Source organism: Carassius carassius, chromosome 6, assembly GCF_963082965.1.
Source record: "Carassius carassius chromosome 6, fCarCar2.1, whole genome shotgun sequence".
NCBI classification, from domain to species: Eukaryota; Metazoa; Chordata; class Actinopteri; order Cypriniformes; family Cyprinidae; genus Carassius; species Carassius carassius.
In genome coordinates this window covers 2,760,977-2,783,695 of record NC_081760.1, presented here as the reverse complement: position 1 = coordinate 2,783,695, position 22,719 = coordinate 2,760,977, and the positions used below count along the sequence as shown (strand labels likewise).

At 40.8% G+C, this 22,719-nt stretch overlaps 1 protein-coding gene across 1 annotated transcript in view; it reads left to right on the top strand.

The window, feature by feature from the left end:
• The window catches only part of LOC132142215 (neurotrypsin-like), a 36,888-nt gene extending 14,169 nt beyond the window's left edge, over positions 1–22,719 (top strand). Inside the window, exons 6-13 of the mRNA XM_059551899.1 lie at positions 234–375; positions 454–650; positions 3,219–3,360; positions 4,063–4,265; positions 5,231–5,309; positions 5,423–5,545; positions 17,643–17,941; positions 22,088–22,719. Of these exons, the coding sequence (XP_059407882.1) occupies positions 234–375; positions 454–650; positions 3,219–3,360; positions 4,063–4,265; positions 5,231–5,309; positions 5,423–5,545; positions 17,643–17,941; positions 22,088–22,395 (1,493 nt within the window). The 3' untranslated portion in view covers positions 22,396–22,719. The remainder of the gene's footprint in view (positions 1–233; positions 376–453; positions 651–3,218; positions 3,361–4,062; positions 4,266–5,230; positions 5,310–5,422; positions 5,546–17,642; positions 17,942–22,087) is intronic.

Sequence of the window (22,719 nt, the reverse complement as noted above, 5' to 3'; positions counted from 1 at the left end):
TTAATATTATTTCTGCAAGTAGTTTATTTTAAATATACGTTCATGATTTCAAGTACACTCCAAGTGGACTTCTTTTTCTCAAGAGCAACATAGTCTGATTCTCGAGTGTGTGACTTATGAGTTGATTCACTTCAGTTTATTAAACCATACAGTACTACCTGTACTCCTGATGAGACATTTTTAAAACATGTTTTGAAGGACTTGTAGATGTTAATACTCCCTCTCTCTCTCAGATGGTGCGGTGCGTCTGGTTGGGGGTGTGAAGGGTTATGAAGGGAGACTGGAGGTTCATTACAGAGGTCAGTGGGGGACCGTTTGTGACACAGGCTGGACACAGACCAACACGCAGGTCGTCTGCAGGCAGCTGGGCTTCAGGTAGCACACAGAAACATGCATAATAAGGTTTTTTGATTGATTATTGACTGATTTGCTAATTGGGTTGTGGTTATGCAGATCAGGGGAGAGTGTGTCAGCAGGGCGGTTCGGGGTGGCAGAGGGTCCCATTCTCCTGGGTGATGTCAGGTGTATAGGAAAAGAGCCCACAGTCACACAGTGCAGCCGGAGGGGCTGGTTCAAACCCGACTGCACTCACAACCAAGACGTAGCCATTGTCTGCAACTCCCAACGCTCCAGGCATGGAGTGCCCACTAGTAAGAGCTCTGACGCACACACACACACACACACACACACACACACACACACACACACACACACACACACACACACACACACACACACACACACACACTGCCTCATACCAAAGTCCCTTTAAGGCAAGTCATTCCGCTGGCCATATTTGAAATGTCTATATAATATATGTGTGTGTGTACTGTGTATATTTATTATGTATATATAAATACACCCACATGCATGTATATATTTAAGGAAAATATGTGATGTCTATATATTCAAAAAATGTATATATGATATAATTTATATGAATATAAATACTGTATATACACGTAAATATTTTCAAAATATATGCTGTATATGTGTCTTTATGTATACATTTTTCCTGCCTTAATCTACAATAAAGACCCAGATTCTTATTTTGTAGAGTTAACCATTCATGCGCATCACTGCAAATTAAATATCCGAAGTACGACTTGTTACTGAAGTTCTTTCACATTATTTTGCTGCTTTTCTCTTTTTTGAGTTGTTTTCCACCTTTCTCCTCTATCCCAGAACCCTTCTGTAAAATGCAGCAGATAGAGAAAGAGAATCTGTGTGTGTGTGTGTGTGTAATAGATCTTTATGGGCAGCAGGAACAGACAGAGTGTGAGTGAGAGAATGAGTGACAGCACTGGAACTGGGAACCGGTGAGGAGTGTGTCAGTTGCACACATACACACACTACATACTATGATTCATGTGTAAATGCCTTGCTGTGGTTCTTTTCCTGCACTCTCTGGCTGATTTAACTTTATTGACTTTGGACAGAGCAGCTGATGTGTTGAAGAGACTCCCTTATAGAGCAGATCTGCCTGTTTTATTCATCTTACTCACAGGGATTCAGATGAGAGTTTGTCTGTGTGTGTATAATATAAAGAAAAGAAGACTGGTTTTTAGTATTCTCATTAAACACATTTCAGTATTCTTTTATATGGACACACACACACAAATCTAAAGGGAATAAATCTAAATGGGTGTATGTGAAAGACTCAACAAAAACTAGACAGACTGTACCTACACTTATTTTTTTTTTTTCCTATTGAGGATGTACCCATATTTTTCTTCAGATTTAGCTACCTTTTGGGGACAATTTGTTTTGTATTTCTTTTTTATTACTACCCTAAGTGTTTCCTCCTGATTTGCATCTTGAATTCATCTTACATGCACACGCAAATATATTGTGGCTTCCTCTGTCAAGTTGATGGCTTTATGAAAATGTGGTGAGTGTGGATCTATGGGAAACTCTCAGAGCTTAAATAATGTTTCCTTTTCATTGAATGAGCTAAAAATGCAGTTCCTTTTTGCCTGTGAGCCACTTGGAATCCATAAAGGTCTGTGCCCACAAAATGACACAGTCATCTCAGTTAGCACATTCTTATCTTTGTTTAACATTTAACACTCAGTTTAATTCATAATATAACTTTTAACTGTATTTTGATCCAATTAATGCAGGCTTGGTTAGCAAGAGACTTCTTACCGACTCCAAACCTTTGAATGGTAGTAGTGTGTGAGAATGAAAGATGGATGGCCAGGGTATATATACAAACACTCAAATTCTCACTCTCGACATGGACTCAGTAGAAACATGTCCAAATAAATAAAATCTTCCTGAGTGTGATTTTCGGAGTGTTTTCATGCCGTCTCATAGACAGAGCTGATGAAAAGTTGAGACCATCTGAAAAAAACATTTCAGCATGTATGGATGTCATATGTGAGTGCGTGTGTGTGCCGCTGGTGCTAAAGGCATTATGAAATAAATTTTATTTAATAAAAAAGTTATTGAATTACTGCTGACAAGTGAGAAATGAACTTCAAGCTTTAGGAATGATTAGTATTGCAGATGGTCATAAAGCTGTATGTTTTGTTAACATATATAATATGTAGCAGAGCGATAAGCTATGAGAAGCTTTGCACTAAGTTACGGTAAACTCAGGTGGTAGTAATAATAATCAAAATGGAAATGGAAAATAATACAAACCTGTAGGCTGTACATGCTAGTCACGGAACAAAGCAACTTGCCACGTTCATGTAAGATTGAATTATTTTGCATTCGTAAGTATGCATAAATTACGTGTCCGATCGGAATTTAGAGTCAGCGCTATCAGTTTTATAAACAAATTTTGCTGTTAAATTCATATTAATGGTGGCTGCAGATGTGTATGAATGTATGGTTAGTAAGTCTTTTATTTTGCACAGAGAGTGTCGCTGATATTGCTAACGGTTCTGTAGCTGATGATTGATTGTGTTTACGTGTGTGTCTACCAACATTCTTCAAAATATCTTCTTTTCTGAATGCATTCAGATTTCAATTGACATGAGGGTGAATAAAAAACAGAAGTTTAATATTTGGGTGAACTATGCCTTTTTGATAGATTATACATAACATATCATGCATATATATTTTTTTTTAATATACAATATTATATTAGCAGTCAGCTGCTATTTTAAACCTACAGCTAATCAGATCAATCCAGATGTTTAACCACTGCTCTGCCACCTGCTAATCAAAGCTAAATGCAGCATGTGTGCATTCATATATTCTGTCAGGTGTACCTGTGAGACTGGTGGGTGGAGAGAATGAGAGAGAGGGGCGTGTCGAGATCCTGGTGGGTGGCCAGTGGGGAACGGTTTGTGATGACGGATGGACGGATCGGGATGCAGAGGTGGTGTGCAGACAGCTGGGTTACAGGTGACTTCAACATTTCAGGGTCATCTGAGCAGCCTTCTTATATTGAGTCATGCCATTCAGAAATCTTAATCAGATTAGCTGATAAAATAAAGCAGTAAACAAACTAAATGAGTAAGGTTTGATGACAAACTTTGATATTGGCCTGAAAGTATGACTTAGTTTTCAAAGTTTAGGTTTGAAGACTTTATTGTCTTCAGTATTTAAACAGCTTGGGTTTGCCAGTTGGTGGAAAAAAGCAGCCATCGAAACCATCAAAATAATGTCATCAATTTACAGATTAAGTCAGGGTCCATCAAACTTGGTCCTGGAAGGCCGGTGTCTTGCAGAGGTTAGCTCCGACATGCCTCAACACCCCTGTATGGAAGTTGACAATTGAACTCGTTCCTCTTTCATCTCCTCAATCTGGCAACCCTGAGGAGGATTTGGCAGGAGTAACAACTCTCCAGTGTTTTGAATTTGTACTGCAGTACCAATTACAACCACTAGCTGTCAATACACATAGTTGTTTTATTTTAGTGTCGAATTCTAATTTAAGTATTTTAAGTCACGGTTTTCAACTAATATTTATATTCTAGCCTTATATCAGTTACTGAAAAAATAATGGACACATGTTAACAATTGTAGATTTAGTTTTAGTTAATAACAATTTTGAAAAGTACAAAAATGTAACGAAATTTATCTTTTACTGTCATTCTTGTACAGTGGGCTGGCTAAAGCTCGTGTAATGGCATATTTTGGAGAAGGTGAGGGCCCTATTCACACGGAAAACGTAAAGTGCACAGGTGAGGAGCTTTCGCTGATTGACTGTATCAAACAACCATTTGGGACACACAACTGTCGCCATAGTGAAGATGCCGGTGTTATTTGTAACTATGGATTGCCGAAGGATTCTCCCGAGGTCAAAGGTGGGACATTCTTCTTCATCCTCTCTTAGCTATAGCATACAAATTATGTGAAACTGGCAAGGTTTAAATGGATATTTAACCAAACATGTACGAATTTCACTGAACATAATTAAAACACTGGGGTAGTTTAATAGCATCAGAAAAGTAGGATTTGCTCTAATTGTCTGAAAAAGAGCAGCGTAAACATCCTGTCTGAAAGAAAATAAATTCATATGGAATTTTCATGTTAGGATGATTAAATGAACATTATCTAATTCACTGACTTAACTGTAATTGATAGACATAGTCTGTAAAATAGACATTCTTAGGGCCTCATTTATACAGTGTTTTGTAGAAACCATCCAACATTTGATCTAAAAGCATCTTTTCTCAAATGTGTGTATGTGTGATTCAGAGTAATGAACATATGGCAAATAACGTGTGTACACCTCTCTTCCAGATGTGAAATCTATAAATCGTGAAAGATCTGGAAATTGTTCCCAGATCTCTGCCTTTTAAATGCTTCTGAATTAATGTCATTAGCATATAAAAGTGCACCAATCAAAATTCAAATCCTTTACTTGAGAAAAGCTAGAATTGCTTAGATTTCCAGTTAACTCCTAAAAGTGTGTGCGTCTGCTTAGAACCTGGAAAAGCACATTTCCAAGCCAAAGACCGCTGTTATAAATCTGAACGTTGACATGAATTTAAGCATACACACACATTCGAACTCTCAAATGTGAGAGTATGCATGCTTTACACATCATGTAATTAATTAGATTACAAATAACTGAATCTAACATGACAGCCCTAATATAAATACATTACAGTAATAAGAAGGAGATTTCTAGGCTTCATCAAATATATATTTTTTTTCATTTCTTTTGATTGTCTGTGAAATAAGACCAAGGCAGGTGTTCCTAACAGATTTTGTGAGATTCCCTCACGCATGGTTTATAGAAATCTGTGTTTGTATTATGCTGCAGAGGCAGTGGGCTCCATGTGTGGTCTAAGACCCTCTCATATCCGTCAGAAGAGAATAATAGGTGGAGAGAACTCGCTACGGTAAGCAGAGAGGGTTAAAATATATAAAAACATCTTTGACATAACAAACGACACTTGAGAATAATTGTATATGTGGTTGGAATGAGAGAATGATTGTGTTTGTGTGTGCGTAGTGGGGGCTGGCCGTGGCAGGCAGCTGTGCGCTTGCGAGGGTCTCAGGCCCATGGACGATTGGTTTGTGGAGCCACTTTGATCAGCAGCTGCTGGATGCTGACCTCTGCTCACTGCTTTAAGAGGTACACACTAACAGAAATATGGACAGGTACATCTTCATTCTCTATCACATCTGCAAAGCGTACATAAACCTACCCACACACAAACATATACACACACTTTTTTGTTGCGTTTCCAGTTTTCCACTGTGACTCACACTGCTAGATAACACGAAATAGCCTGAAATACAAACAAAACATATTTCCAAATTGTCTATTTTAAACAATAGAGCTTCTTCCCACACTTTCTTGGTATCCTGTGTCTAGTTATGTAATCATTTTTTGTGACTTGCAAATAAACACTATTAATCATTCCAGCTGCAAAACAAATTAGTTGATTTATAATTCAAATTCAATGAGATGCAGAGCAAGCTAACCACATTTTTTTCTATTCAGTTAAGACACTGTATATAAGGAATCACCTTTCTGTTAATAGGTTGTAATAGCTGTACAGCACTGGTTGTTGCACATTTCCCCTGACATCATTTGTTACATTGCAAAAAATATATTTAAAAATATATATCTTTTTTTTATTTTTTATAAATAAATTAATAATATTATTAATATAATAAAATGAATTAATACATTTTAGTAAACTGTCTAAGCATCATTAAAACAAAGTTTAAATAGATATAATTGAAGCCAAATTACATAATTATGTACAACCCGAATTCCGGAAAAGTTGGGACGTTTTTTAAATTTTAATAAAATGAAAACTAAAAGACTTTCAAATCACATGAGCCAATATTTTATTCACAATAGAACATAGATAACATAGCAAATGTTTAAACTGAGAAAGTTTACAATTTTATGCACAAAATGAGCTCATTTCAATTTTGATTTCTGCTACAGGTCTCAAAATAGTTGGGACGGGGCATGTTTACCATGGTGTAGCATCTCCTTTTCTTTTCAAAACAGTTTGAAGACGTCTGGGCATTGAGGCTATGAGTTGCTGGAGTTTTGCTGTTGGAATTTGGTCCCATTCTTGCCTTATATAGATTTCCAGCTGCTGAAGTGTTCGTGGTCGTCTTTGACGTATTTTTCGTTTAATGATGCGCCAAATGTTCTCTATAGGTGAAAGATCTGGACTGCAGGCAGGCCAGGTTAGCACCCGGACTCTTCTACGACGAAGCCATGCTGTTGTTATAGCTGCAGTATGTGGTTTTGCATTGTCCTGCTGAAATAAACAAGGCCTTTCCTGAAATAGACGTTGTTTGGAGGGAAGCATATGTTGCTCTAAAACCTTTATATACCTTTCAGCATTCACAGAGCCTTCCAAAACATGCAAGCTGCCCATACCGTATGCACTTATGCACCCCCATACCATCAGAGATGCTGGCTTTTGAACTGAACGCTGATAACATGCTGGAAGGTCTCCCTCCTCTTTAGCCCGGAGGACACGGCGTCCGTGATTTCCAACAAGAATGTCAAATTTGGACTCGTCTGACCATAAAACACTATTCCACTTTGAAATAGTCCATTTTAAATGAGCCTTGGCCCACAGGACACGACGGCGCTTCTGGACCATGTTCACATATGGCTTCCTTTTTGCATGATAGAGCTTTAGTTGGCATCTGCTGATGGCACGGCGGATTGTGTTTACCGACAGTGGTTTCTGAAAGTATTCCTGGGCCCATTTAGTAATGTCATTGACACAATCATGCCGATGAGTGATGCAGTGTCGTCTGAGAGCCCGAAGACCACGGGCATCCAATAAAGGTCTCCGGCCTTGTCCCTTACGCACAGAGATTTCTCCAGTTTCTCTGAATCTTTTGATGATGTTATGCACTGTAGATGATGAGATTTGCAAAGCCTTTGCAATTTGACGTTGAGGAACATTGTTTTTAAAGTTTTCCACAATTTTTTTACGCAGTCTTTCACAGATTGGAGAGCCTCTGCCCATCTTTACTTCTCAGAGACTCTGCTTCTCTAAGACAAAGCTTTTATAGCTAATCATGTTACAGACCTGATATCAATTAACTTAATTAATCACTAGATGTTCTCCAAGCTGAATCTTTTCAAAACTGCTTGCTTTTTTAGCCATTTGTTGCCCCCGTGCCAACTTTTTTGAGACCTGTAGCAGGCATTAAATTTTAAATGAGCTAATTAAGTGGATAAAAGTGTAAAATGTCTCAGTTTAAACATTTGCTACGTTATCTTTGTTCTATTGTGAATAAAATATTGGCTCATGTGATTTGAAATTCCTTTAGTTTTCATTTTATTAAAATTTAAAAAACGTCCCAACTTTTCCGGAATTCGGGTTGTAAAAAACATCACAAAATATTGTGACACTCTTTTGAACAATTTATCAGTTAACTCTTTTTAACTCAGTACTACAGGGGCTCCAAATTCTACAAGTTAATTTTTACAAAATGCCATATATAATTTATTATATTAAGAAAACCTCAAACTGTCAGGAGAAAGCAGGCTGGATTCAGATGCGGGTAAACTCAAGGCTTTATTCAAAACAGAGGAGTCAGAGGAGAAGAGTCACGGTTCACAGGTTTCACTCGCAGTGACAGGATGAGTAGCAGATGAGTCACGTTTCACAGGTTTCACTCGCAGTGACAGGATGAGTAGCAGATGAGTCACGTTTCACAGAAGTACGTATAACCGCCGAACCGGAGGGATGAACAGCTGGAAGCTACTAGGAGCTCTAGGCTTGTAAGAACAAGGGCAGAGGAATCAGCTAAACACACTGGAGCCTGAGGACAAGACACGACAAGGTGAGTACAAAGAGCTGCTAGATGATCGGAGCTATTGATACGAATAACAACAGTCTGACAATAGACAGAGAAACACAGGGAATAATAAAGGGGAAAAAATTAGAAGGACATAGAGAACAGGTGGCGAGCAATTAAGGTTAACAACGGGGAAACAAGGGAGGCGGGGAAAACACAAACAGGCAGACGCAGTGAGCTGTCAAACCATCCCAACACACACACACACCCACACACACACCAAAAAGACAGGTGATTAGCCCCGAGACCCGACAGTACCCCCCCTGCCAGGAGCGTCACCTGGCGCTCTAGGAAGGGGCCTACCTCGATGCCGCCGGAAGTCCTCAATCAACGAGCGGTCCAGAATGTCCCGGGACGGCACCCAACACCTCTCCTCTGGACCATACCCCTCACAGTCCACAAGATACTGAAACCCCCTGCCGCGGCGCCGCTCATCAAGTAATCTCTTAACCGTATAGGTAGGAGATCCATCCACAAGACGAGGGGGTGGGGGGGGGGGGGTGGGGCGACTGCAAGCAGGATTAAGGGGGGAAGAGAACACACGCTTGACCCTGGAAACATGAAACACCGGGTGAACCCGACCAAGATTAGGAGGGAGCTTGAGCCTGATCGCCACCAGACTGACCACCTTGGTGATGCGGAATGGCCCAATGAATCTGGGTGCCAGCTTACGAGAAGGCGCCCGGAGAGGCAGATCCTTGGTAGAGAGCCAAACCCGTTGACCACACACATAGGCAGGAGGAAAGGACCGGCGACGATCAGCTGCAGCCTTGGTTCTGCCAGAGGTTTGGACCAAAATCCTCCTGACTTTCTCCCAGGTGCGACGGCAGCGCTGGACGAAAGCCAGGGCGGATGGAACCGCTGCGTCGGGTTCCTGTGATGGGAACAGAGGTGGATTATAACCAACAGCACACTTAAAAGGGGACATACCTGACGCGGCCGCAGGAAGGGTGTTATGAGCGTATTCTGCCCAGGAGAGCTGCTGACACCAGGAACTCGGATTGTTGGATGCTAGACAGCGGAGCATTCTTCCTAGATCCTGGTTGGCCCGCTCACACTGCTCATTGGTCTGAGGATGAAAACCAGAAGACAGACTTGCAGAGGCCCCAATCTGTCTACAAAATTCCCTCCAGAACCGGGAGACGAACTGGGGACCCCTATCTGAAACCACATCCACCGGTAACCCGTGGAGACGGAAGACGTGATCCACCACCAGTTGGGCGGTCTTCCGGGCGGAGGGCAGCTTGGGCAGGGGAATAAAATGAACCGCTTTGGAAAAGCGATCCACCACCGTGAGAACTACAGTGTTTCCCTTCGACGGAGGAAGCCCAGAGACGAAATCAAGGGCAATGTGTGACCAAGGACGGGAAGGGATAGGGAGAGGATGCAGTAGACCATCAGGAGGGTGATTGACAGGCTTACTTTGGGCACATGTGGGGCAGGCCAACACAAACTGTCTAACATCTGCGGCCATAGTAGGCCACCTAAAACGCTGTCGGATGGCAGACAACGTTCTCCGAATACCTGGATGGCAGACTAACCTGGATGAGTGACCCCACTCAAGGACCTTAGAGCGCACGCAGCCGGCACCGGCAATCTGCCCGCCGGGCACTCTCCCGGCACCTGCACCCCTCGACCGGCCTCCTCAACTTGCTGCTCGATACCCCACGAAAGAGCCTAGGCCTCGGCCGCAAACTCCCCCCCCGGAGCACCGAACAGGCGAGAGAGGGCATCGGGCTTGGTGTTCTTAGATCCCGGCCGGTACAAGAGGGTGAAGTTGAATCTGGCAAAGAAGAGCGCCCAGCGGGCCTGACGCGAGCTCAGCCTCTTGGCCGAACGGATGTATTCTAGGTTCTAGGCCAATCCCAAGGCCAATCGTACCGCCAGCAGCTCTCTGTTGCCGATGTCATAGTTACGTTCTGCAGGGCTGAGACGACGAGAGAAGAATGCACAAGGATGAACCTTCCCATCATGGAGGGAACGCTGAGATAGAAACTGCGCCAACCCCAACGTCCGAAGCATCAACCTCGACAATGAACTGGGCCTCCGGATCTGGAACCATCAGAACAGGTGCAGAGACAAAACGGGACTTTAAAATGTCAAAGGCTCCCTGCGCTTCCCGGTTCCACCTGAAGGATACCTTAGTGGAGGTTAAGGCTGTCAGCGGTGCAGCGATCTGACCAAAATTCCGGATGTATCGCCGGTAGAAGTTGGCAAAACCCAGGAAACGCTGCAGAGCCTTCCGGGAGTCAGGAAACGGCCACTGGGCAACAGCTTCAATCTTAGCGGGATCAGGCTTGATCCCCTCCGTAGAAATAATGTGGCCAAGGAACGTAACTGACTCAGCGTGGAATTCGCACTTCTCCGCCTTGACAAACAATTGGTTCTCTAGTAACCGCTGGAGAACCCGTCTGACATGCTGGGTGTGTAATTGGAGAGAAGAGGAAAAAATCAAAATATCATCCAAATACACAAAGACAAATCCACTCATTCCCCTCCTGAATGCGCACCAAGTGGTAGGCGTTGCGAAGGTCTAACTTGGTTAAGACCCGAGCTCCCTGTAATAATTCAAAAGCAGAAGACATTAAAGGTAGGGGGTACCTGTTCTTGATATTAATGTCATTCAAACCTCTGTAATCAATACAGGGGCGCAGGGAGCCGTCCTTCTTCTGAACAAAGAAAAACCCTGCACCAGCGGGAGAAGAGGAATGGCGGATGAGCCCAGCCTGAAGTGACTCACGTATGTACTTGTCCATGGCCTCTCTCTCAGGACCTGAAAGGGAATATAAACGACCCTTAGGCGGAGAAGAGCCCGGGAGGAGATCAATGGCACAGTCGTAAGGGTGATGCGGAGGTAGCGAGGTGGCCCGGGCCTTACTGAAGACCGCCCGAAGATCATGGTACTCCGCCGGAACACCAGTCAGGTCAGAGGGATCCTCCTGAGGAACACAAGACACAGAGACAGGACAAAAAGCAGCACCCAAACATGACACATGACAAGACTGACTCCAGGCTAAAACAGAATTACTGACCCAATCAATGTGGGGATTGTGCTTGTGCAACCATGGGTGTCCCAGAATTAAAGGAGCCTTAGGGGAATCAATAATAAACAGTTCAATCTGCTCATGATGGCTGCCAGCAATATGGAGATCTATCTTGGGAGTGACGTGGGTGATGGTGGTAAGGGGACGGCCAGCTAATGACCATGCTGAAACGGGACTAACCAAAGGGACAAGCGGTATTCTCCAACGTTGAGCAGAGGCAGCATCAAGGAAGTTCCCCTCAGCCCCTGAGTCCACAAGGGCGAGTCCAGTGTGTAAACGACTCTGGAAGGAGAGTTGGAACGGCAGCTGAGTGCGTGCTGCAGGAGAGCTTGAGCTGAGAACCGTGCCCACCAGGACTCTCCGCCTCACTGGTGGGCCCTGGCTTTTAACGGGCACTGAAGGGCGAAGTGGCCTCCCTTGCCGCAGTATAGACACGCCCCCGACGACAGACGCTCCTGCTTCTGCCGTGGTGTAAGCCGTAGACGACCCAACTGCATGGGCTCCTCCTCCAAGGGCTGTCGGCCGGCTGAACTGGCAGAGGAGGACTCTAGGTGGCGCCACGGGGCGGGTGTTTGCCGTTGTTTGCGGCGCCGGCTGAGACGACCCTCAATATGGAGCGCGAGACTAATGAGTCTATCCAATTCCCACGGGAGCTGTATGGCCGCGAGTTCATCCGAAATGGCGAAATCCAACCCCTCAAGAAAACGAGCGCGCAGCGCACTCTCATTCCAGCCGCATGCCGCAGCTAAAGTCTGGAACTGGATAGCATAGTCAGTGACGGAGCTACTCCCCTGTGACAGTCTTGATAACTGGGCCGCCGCCTCGTCACCCTGAGCAGAGCGATCAAACAATTTGGCCATCTCTAGACTGAAATCCGCGAAGGTGGCACAACAGGGAGCCCGCGATCTCCTTACGGCGATTCCCCATTCGCGGGCACGGCCCGAGAGGAGTGTAAGGACATAAGCCACCTTGGTCTCTTCATTTGCGTAATGCCGGGGCTGCAGAGAAAAGACCAGTGAGCATTGGGAGAGAAACGCTTGACAGGCGTTAGGATCGCCATAGTAGACCGGCGGATTGTTGGCATGGGGTTCGGACTCGTGACATACCGGTGTGAGGAACGGGCCCCCGGCTCGTTGCCTCTCGCTGAAGATCGTCCACCCGTGTGAGGAGCTCGGAGACTCGGGCACTGAGAACGTCCACATCCTGCGCGGTGGTGTTGAGCTGGGTGGCATGCTGCCCTAACAACACTCCCTGTTGAATGAGAGCCGAGCGAAGCGGATCAGATCCCGCTGAATCCATAATCTGGTCAGACTGTTCTGTCAGGAGAAAGCAGGCTGGATTCAGATGCGGGTAAACTCAAGGCTTTATTCAAAACAGAGGAGTCAGAGGAGAAGAGTCACGGTTCACAGGTTTCACTCGCAGTGACAGGATGAGTAGCAGATGAGTCACGTTTCACAGGTTTCACTCGCAGTGACAGGATGAGTAGCAGATGAGTCACGTTTCACAGAAGTACGTATAACCGCCGAACCGGAGGGATGAACAGCTGGAAGCTACTAGGAGCTCTAGGCTTGTAAGAACAAGGGCAGAGGAATCAGCTAAACACACTGGAGCCTGAGGACAAGACACGACAAGGTGAGTACAAAGAGCTGCTAGATGATCGGAGCTATTGGAATGAATAACAACAGTCTGACAATAGACAGAGAAACACAGGGAATAATAAAGGGGAAAAAATTAGAAGGACATAGAGAACAGGTGGCGAGCAATTAAGGTTAACAACGGGAAAACAAGGGAGGCGGGGAAAACACAAACAGGCAGACGCGGTGAGCTGTCAAACCATCCCAACACACACACACCCACACACACACCAAAAAGACAGGTGATTAGCCCCGAGACCCGACACAAACAGCTTGAGTTACAGTAAAAGCTAAATTTCAGCTAAATGTTTAATTTTGTCTCTCATTATGTTAAAACTTATTCCTATTTAGTTATAATTAAAATGTAATGTAAAGCTTAAAATTATAGTTTACCCAAAAATGGAATTCAAATTCTGTCATCATTTGATCACCCTCTATTTGTTCCAAACTTGTATGAATTTCAAACAGTTTCTGGTCCCCATTGACTTCCACAGTATTTTTTTCCCCTACAGTGGAAGTCAGTGGGCACCATCAAATGTTTGGCTACACACCTTCTTCAAAATATCTGCTTTTATGTTTAACAGAACTCATAGGTTTGGAACAACATCAGGGACGAGTAAATGAAGTCATTTGTGTGGTTGGCTTCATCCGTCATTTTTTCCACTATTTGCGATTCCAAATATTTTTTTTTATTCCAATAGAGTGCAAACATCTCTCTTTTCCTTAAATCTACACAAATGTGGAGTGCCTTTCTTGGATGTTCTTCTTTTGGATTTTAGAGCACTCTGGGCAAACTAAATCATTTGCTTAACGTATTTGTAGAAAAGATAACCCACATTTAACTGTCTATATTGTCAGATATTATGGATAAGGAGAAACTCTCAAGAGAAAGTCTCAAGCTCAAACAGGGCTGCAGGGCTGATGTTTTGAATATTGAAAACTTGAGCGCCTGTTGCTAGGCAATGATACATCCCATCCATCCCAAAATTACACTACATGCAATTAGCCACAGACCCTTCATTCATCGTTTGATGAGTTTTTTACCGAAAGGATAAAATGTTATAGCTGTTCACATTAAGGAAGAAAAATAATAATAGGAAAAAAATAATAAAAACATGTCCACACAAACACTTGCCACTTTCCATAATTACCTAAATGATCTGTCTTCAATTCAGTTCAGATCTGTGCTGCACTTCCATTTACTGTTAAATTACTGTTAATTAATTACTAATTACTGTGAAAAATGTTTGTTGGCACTTTCCTAAACCATTTAAGGTTTCATTTAAAAAATAGGGACTCAGTAGAGACTTTGGCAGTGCGAGCGCTTTAAGTAAGATTGAATCTGTTTTTTATCAACCAGTCCAAGCACTGAGCCTTCAAAATATGATCCATGACATCAGACTACTGCTAAAGTTTCCTCTCGTTACATGCTCTCCCTTACAAACACACACACACACACACGCACATGCACACGCACACGCACACACACACACACACGCACGCACGCACGCACACACACACACACACACACACACACACACACACACACACACACACACACACACACACACACACACACACACACACACACACACACAAACACAGCTATAAATCTAGATAGCATTGTGGCCCCCTCCCTCTTATTCCTCAGACACATACACTCACTTTTTCAAGAATGTAATTAATAGCATGCAGAACATCATAACACTTCTTTTCAATCATTTGAGATCCTTTAGCTCAAGAGTACTAAAGTTAGTCTCTCACTTCCGAGTTTACAGAGAGATACATGAAATTTGTGCAAAGATATGCCCAGTTGTTGTTCAACATTAATTAAACTCTGGGGTTTCAACCGGAGTGGTGTTAAAGGATTTGGAAAGCGATACGCTAATGACGGAACTACCATATGTACAACTGAAGAGTTTGAGATCTGTCAACAGATCCAGCTTGACTAGAGAGCAAATGTGTGGTGAGCCACCGATTCATAGAGTACTGAACTACTCTACCAGTTATCGGCCGGATATAGAGATTTTATATTTTCGCATCACGTGAAATGAGATATTTCATTGTGATAGCTATTTTTTTCCTATTTTTACATTTTGTCAGATTAACTATGCTCACTTAAAGTTAATCATAAAAAATAAATAATAAAAATTTATTAATGCATTTAAAATTGTGATTTTAAAATAGTCATTCATTGAACTACAAACTTTAAAATGAAAAAAGAAAAAGTCTGATAAAAAAACGCACACAGATAAAAAAAAGTAAGCTAAAACTTGTAAAATATCTGTTTACTGGTCCAAACATTTTATTTAACTTTGCTGTATAAACCTAAATACATACATTTATACCAATACATTTTTCTAGATTAAATCAGGTGGAAATCGCAGGTCACCACACTTTAGTTTGGGGTCAGTAAGATTTTTTTTAATAGAAAATAATACTTTAGCAAGGATCCATTAAGGCGATCAAAAGTAAAGACATTTATAATGTTACAAAATATTATTTCAAATTTATTTCAAATAAATGCAGTTGTTTTCAACTTTATAATAACATCAATTCAACACTGATGATAATAATGAGAAATGTTTCTTGAGCAGCAAATCAGCATATTAGAATGATTTCTGAAGATCATGTGATACTGAAGACTGGAGGAATGATGCTGAAAATTCAACTTTGCATCACAGGAATAAATTACACTTTAAAATACAAATCAGTTTTTTAAAATAGTAACAATATTAAGCAATATTGCTGTGTTTCTACTGTATTTTTTAACATCTTAACTTATAACTGTAAGTTATTATTAACAACTGATTCATTATCATTATCAAAATAAAATAAATTTTATCATAGACTACTGGTCATAGGACGGTGGAGAGGTAACTTCAAACTATAGGAGAATGGGTGGTGGGAGTTATTAGAAGATGATCAAGCTTCAAAGTTGGGTTCAAGTGCAGCGTCTCTCTCTCTGGCACCACATACATATTCCCTTACACAGCAATGGTTTCAATCACTAACAAGCAGACAGGAGGGCACACACACACACACACACACACACACACACACACACACACTCACACACACACACACACACACACACACACACACACACACACTCACACACACACACACACACACACACACACACACACACACACACACACACACACACACACACACACACACACACACACACACACACACACACAGTCGCTATTACAAGGGGACCCCCTTATTAAAATATTGTCTGTCATCTACAGTATATTTGTGCAGATTTTCATGGTTTTCAAGAAAAAACAACTATATATATATATACACACACACACACACACACACACACACACACACACACACACACACACACACACACACACACACAAATATTGTATTAAGTATTTGAGTATTATTTAAATATTATAAATATTATTGAAATATTTAGAAAATATTTATGTACTATTAAATTAGCAGCTATTGTACATGTCATTAGAATACTGTTATATGTGTAAAAAATAAGAAAAATAATGAGAAAGATAAAACTGTGGCTGTCATTCAAATTTAAATGTGAATAATCACATGATTTTCTTATCTTTTATTTCTTTTTTTTGTACTTTTATTTATTTATATACTTTTATATTAATTCATATGTCATTTATTATATTATAATATATATATATGTTTTCATTGGTCCCCTCGTAGCTCCTTTGAACCTAGTTTGAAAACTTTCTTTAAAGACTTATATCAGTCTCACCAGTACAGAAAGCTTACAGTATTAAAGACGGGCAAGCACTGGAGACTTTCCCTTTCATGCGTAGACCTTTGTGGGTGTGATGTCATGGTGCTGAGTTTATGGAAAAAGGAAACTTCCTGTTTACTGTATACTGTATCTATCTAGTTTTGTACGTGTGTATTTGTGTGTGAGTACATAAGTCCAGAAGATTGGTTGACATGAACGTCCTGAGGAAGGAACCTGATTTGTGATGTCAGGGCATTTGTGAGTGGCACATCAAGAAGTCATAAATCATCCTCTGATAATGTCTGTGGAACGTGTTGTGTTTGCATGCCCTCTCTCTCTTTCTTCTATTTTGCCTAAATAAATGAAAAAAAAAACACTAAACCCCAAAATCAGTCATTTTAAATGCCACAAGTTTTGCAGAATGCACAGTTTGAAAAAAGATATTAATTTTAAGATTTGAAAAATACATTAAACAGTGTTATTAGTGTTTTTAACTTAAAGTGAATGTTGGATGATGGCAAAGGTAATTTAGATGTAAAACAAAATGAATAAGCTTGCACAAATATCTATTATTGTCTGATATATATACACTACAGTTCAAAAGTTTGGGGTCGTTAAGATGTTTAAATATTTTACACATTTTATATGCTCAGCAAAGCTGCATTTATTTAAACAAACAAATGCAGTAAAGAAAAAAAATGATATATATTTTCCTGTTTTCAGCGTCAATTTTCCAGTCTTTGGTGTCACATGATACATTAGATATTATTCAGATATACTGATCTGGTGCTAAAGTTTCTTCTGGTTAATATATTTTGTGTAGAAAGTTTAAATGAAAAGCAATATGGTAAAAATTTAAAGTGTACAAAGACAGCTCTGTTAATCGCCATGTGTTAAAAACTAGTCATGTTATTGGGCAGTTAGTGAGGTCTTACCACTTTAGTTATGGGTCTGGTATGTGCTCTTTCTTAGGTACGGTAACAGCTCTGGGCTGTATAAGGTTCGTGTGGGTGATTATCACTCTTTGGTTCCTGAGGAGTATGAGGAAGAGTATGGCGTGGAGAAGATCGTCCTTCACCCACGCTACCGCTCTGAAAGCAATGACTACGACCTGGCACTGGTGCGTGTGTCTGGCCACAGAGCTCACCAGGGTGTACCGGGACACTGCGTCACGTTGAGCCGCTCCGTGCTGCCCGCCTGCCTGCCAATGCAGAGGGAAAAAGTGCCAAAGGGCATTGCCAACTGCTACATCACAGGCTGGGGCGACACAGGTTGGAGATGCCATGAAACATACATACACTTTCTATACATCTTTAAAACTAGAGAAATGCGTGCAGATCTGATTCAGAGATAACTATTTAAGACCGTTGACATTTTAAGACAGTCATTCTTAAAATGAAGGATGCTTTGAGCATATTTAAACCAAGAACTAAAGCGGTGTGTGTAAATTATAGGTGTTTTTGGCTCCACTGACAGGCATAAGATGTGATCATACAGTGTGAAAGCTGAACTGACAGTGATAACCTTCGTTCTGTGTTCTGTCTGAAACAATCACTCTCTCACTGCGTCACTCTCACCCACATACAGGCAAACAGGACATGTCAGTTAAAGCTTTTGGTAAAATGATGTAATGTCATTTTCAGTTTAATAATTTAACAGATGCTTTTACCCAAAATATGTACAAATCACAAAAAGCATGATCAGTTTCAGAAGTACGGAGTTTCAAAATTAAACCAAATTAGTACATTTTATTTATTTATTTATCTATCAATTTCTTTATAAGTGCTCAAGATAACGAAGTGCACTTCAGCATAATTTTAAAAAGAGTGCTAATAATATACCTCCAATACGTGCTAACTCCATGTAATGTTTTTGGACACCACTTTACTGCACGTTAATTAATCAATTCAGTTATATGACAATGCATTATAATTTAAATTTATATTGTTTTTGAGTGTTTTTTGAATCACTTATATAGAACTAAAGTACATCTTTACATCTGTTGTTTGAATATGTTTAAAGTGTACTGGTGAATGTACTGACAAGCATTTATGTAAACTAAAATATATCTTAATGTAATTTATATTGAAACTTGTATGTCATGTATTTAAAAAAAACTAACATTTGTAATAATGAAATTGTAATTTGGTACATTAAAATACTATTTTAATATTTACTTTAAGTGTAATATTGAATGTTTAATTTGACATTATTACAAAGTGCTCCTTTGTGTACTTAAGTGAGTTTAGAAGCAGTCACGAAAGTGTAATCTTTATGTACACTTTAGTGGGCTTTTATTTCATTCTTATAATATCTGCAGGTAGTGTCTTTAAAGATTTGAAGTACACTAGAAAGGGCACATTTAGTAAAATTAAATTAAAAGTGCACTTTCCCCCCACACAAGGCCTCAGACTAAGGAAAAATTCACCCCAAAAATGTAAATGCATTAAAAATTCTGTTATTATTCACATGTTGCTTTTGCATTTCTGATTTTCTTTTTGCTGAACATGTAGATAATTTTTTCTGTAAAACATCTGTTTTTCTGCAACAATCAGGCATCATCCATCTCAGACATTTTGTAATTATTTGTATCTCTGGCCGTATTTGCAAATAAGGTTGTGCATTAGCTTAACAGTGTTTGTAAGCACTGGTTTATTCATGAGCACATGGCGTGAGTGCCATTTAAACATCTTCATAATCACAAAAGTGTGTTTATTAGTGTTTGGGGGATTGTGGAGCTGTGAAATGATGTCATTTGTGAATTTCTCCAACTAGATGTCCAGTGAGAGAGAGAGATAATAAAAAATATTAGCAGCTAATATCAATTACTTATACAGTAATATGTATTATATTGTGTTATAAATTATTTATTTGTATTATATTGTATGCAAGTACCATTTATATATATATATATATATACATACACACACACACACACAGGTGCATCTCAGTAAATGAGAATGTCGTGGAAAAGTTCATTATTTTAGTAATTCTAATCAAATTTTGAAACTTGTGTATTAATTAAATTCAATGCACACAGACTGATGTAGTTTAAGTATTTGGTTCTTTTAATTGTGATGATTTTGGCTCACATTTAACAAAAAAAACACCAACTCACTCTCAACAAATTAGAATACTTCATAAAACCAAAAAACATTTTTAGTGAATCGTTGGCCTTCTGGTAAGTATGTTCATTTACTGTAAAGTGAAAGTGAAGTGACATTCAGCCAAGTATGGTGACCCATACTCAGAATTTGTGCTCTGCATTTAACCCATCCGAAATGCACACACACAGAGCAGTGAACACACACACACACACTGTGAGCACACACCCGGAGCAGTGGGCAGCCATTTATGCTGCAGCGCCCGGGGAGCAGTTGGGGGTTCGATGCCTTGCTCAAGGGCACCTTAGTCATGGTATTGAAGGTGGAGAGAGAACTGTACATGCACTCCCCCCACCCACAATTCCTGCCGGCCCGAGACTCGAACTCACAACCTTTCGATTGGGAGTCCAATTCTCTAACCATTAGGCCACGACTTCCCACACATGTACATGTACTCAATACTTGGTAGGGGCTCCTTTTGCTTTAATTACTGCCTCAATTCAGCGTGGCATGGAGGGGATCAGTTTGTGGCTCTGCTGAGGCGGTCTGGAAGCCCAGGTTTCTTTGATAGTGGTCTTCAGCTCATCTGCATTGTTTGGTCTCTTGTTTCTCATCTTCCTCTTGACAGTAGCTCATAGATTCTCTTTGGGGTTCAGGTCTGGTGAGTTTGCTGGCCAGTCAAGCACACCAACACCATGGTCATTTAACCAACTTTTGGTGCTTTTGGCAGAGTGGACAGGTGTCAAATCCTGCTGGAATATGAAATCAACATCTTCAAAAAGCTGGTCAGCAGGAGGAAGCATGAAGTGCTCCAACATTTCTTGGTAAACGGTTGCAGTCACTTTGGTTTTCAAAAAACACAATGGACCAACACCAGCAGATGACATTGCACTCCAAATCATCACAGACTTTGGAAACTTAACACTGGACCTCAAGTAACTTGGGCTATGAGCTTCTCCACCCTCCCTCCAGACTCTAGGACCTTGGTTTCCAAATGAAATACAAAACTTGCTTTCATCTGAAAAGAGGATTGTGGACCAATGGCAACAGTCCAGTTCTTCTTCTCCTTAGTCCAGGTAAAACGCCTCTGAGGTTGTCTGTGGTTCAGCAAATTCCTTGATATGTCTGTGTGTGGTGGCTTTTCATGCCTTGACCCCAGCCTCAGTCCATTCCTTGTGAAATTCACTCAAATTCTTGAATCGATTTTGCTTGACAATCCTCATAAGGCTGTGGTTCTCTCGGTTGGTTGTGCATCATTGTCTTCCACACTTTTTCCTTCCACTCAACTTTCTGTTAACATGCTTGGATACAGGACTCTGTGAACAGCCAACTTCTTTGGCAATTAATGTTTGTGGCTCACCCAACTGTCAGATCAGCAGTCTTCCCCATGATTGTGTAGTCTAGTGAACCAAACTGAGAGACCATTTTGAAGGCTCAGGAAACCTTTGCATGTGTTGATTAGCTGATTGGCATGTTACCATATTCAAATTTGTTGAGATTGGTGGGTTTTTGATAAATGTGAAAATCATCACAATTAAAAGAACCAAAGACTTAAACTACTTCAAGTGCACCTTTTCACAATTTCAGTTGAATTACTGAAATAAAATAACTTTTCCACGACATTCTAAATTATTGAGATGCACCTGTATATTTGGTTGCACTTACAGTACTGTACATGTACTTGCAGTGTACTTAACTAAGAAAGAACTAGATGATATAAGGTTACTACATGGGTTATGATTAGGTTTCAGGATTCGTTTCAGGCATAATGCCTAGTTATTACACAGTTATTATAATAACTATAAAAAGTTCATAGTATGTACATGCAGAACAGGACTGTAAAAATAAATCACTACTTCTTAGTGTTATACTACACATTCAGTACAATAAGGCACACTTCTTTTTTACAAGGATATACACACAGAAGACTACGGCCACATCTGTCCAGCTGACTAGCCTCATCAAAAAGGACATACATGACAGTAATAACATCCATACAGCGCTCTAATCAGAGAACATGAGGAAATCATCAAGGACCCATACAGGGTGCAATTATAATGTCAGTTTTAAGCGACTACAGATTATCATGTGACATGTTGATTTCATTCTAATGGTCACGTTGTGTTGTACATCACCTGTGTTTTCTCTCAGTATAAGTATTCTAAAGAGGGATGAATGAAGAGTGTGATGACATTGACAGGAATGCGACTACACTCTCCATTACATAAGTGAACAGTTAGGTCTGATTAACTCCAGACTTCAAATAAAAAGAATGGAGGACTTTCTGACCTGTTGGATTTTTTCTTTTCGCAGGTCGTGCATATTCAAGAACTCTCCAGCAGGCCTCGATTTCCATGTTGAGCAAGCGTCAGTGTGAGCAGCGCTATTCTGACCAGTTCACCAGTCGCATGCTGTGCGCCGGCTCCTCCCACAACAACCACCGCGTGGACAGTTGTCGTGGAGATAGCGGCGGTCCGTTAGTGTGCGAGAGACCTAGCGGAAGTTGGGTTGTATATGGGGTCACATCATGGGGTCACGCGTGCCGATTACAAGATGCACCCGGCGTCTACACAAAAGTCTCAGCCTTCATGCCCTGGATCAGGAAGATCATTGGCAAGTAGGACTCAGAAAAATCAACCTGTAACAGACATTCTGACTATGCGGGCAAAAAAAAGAAGTACACTTTTAGAGTAAGAAGCCTTAGAGCTAAACAGATTGGTTTTAGATCATTTTTAGATATTAGTTTAAAACATTTTCATAACACCAAGTCTTAAATCGCAGAAAATATTCACAAAATTTTTGCTTTGCAAATACTGCAAAAAAACAAAACAAAAACAAACACTAATTTAAAAAATGGTTGTGCCCATCAAAATAGTGCAGAGTCAATAGGTCTCAAGTTGGCATTATTCCACGTCTTTATTCTTTTTCTTTCTTTGTCTTTTCTT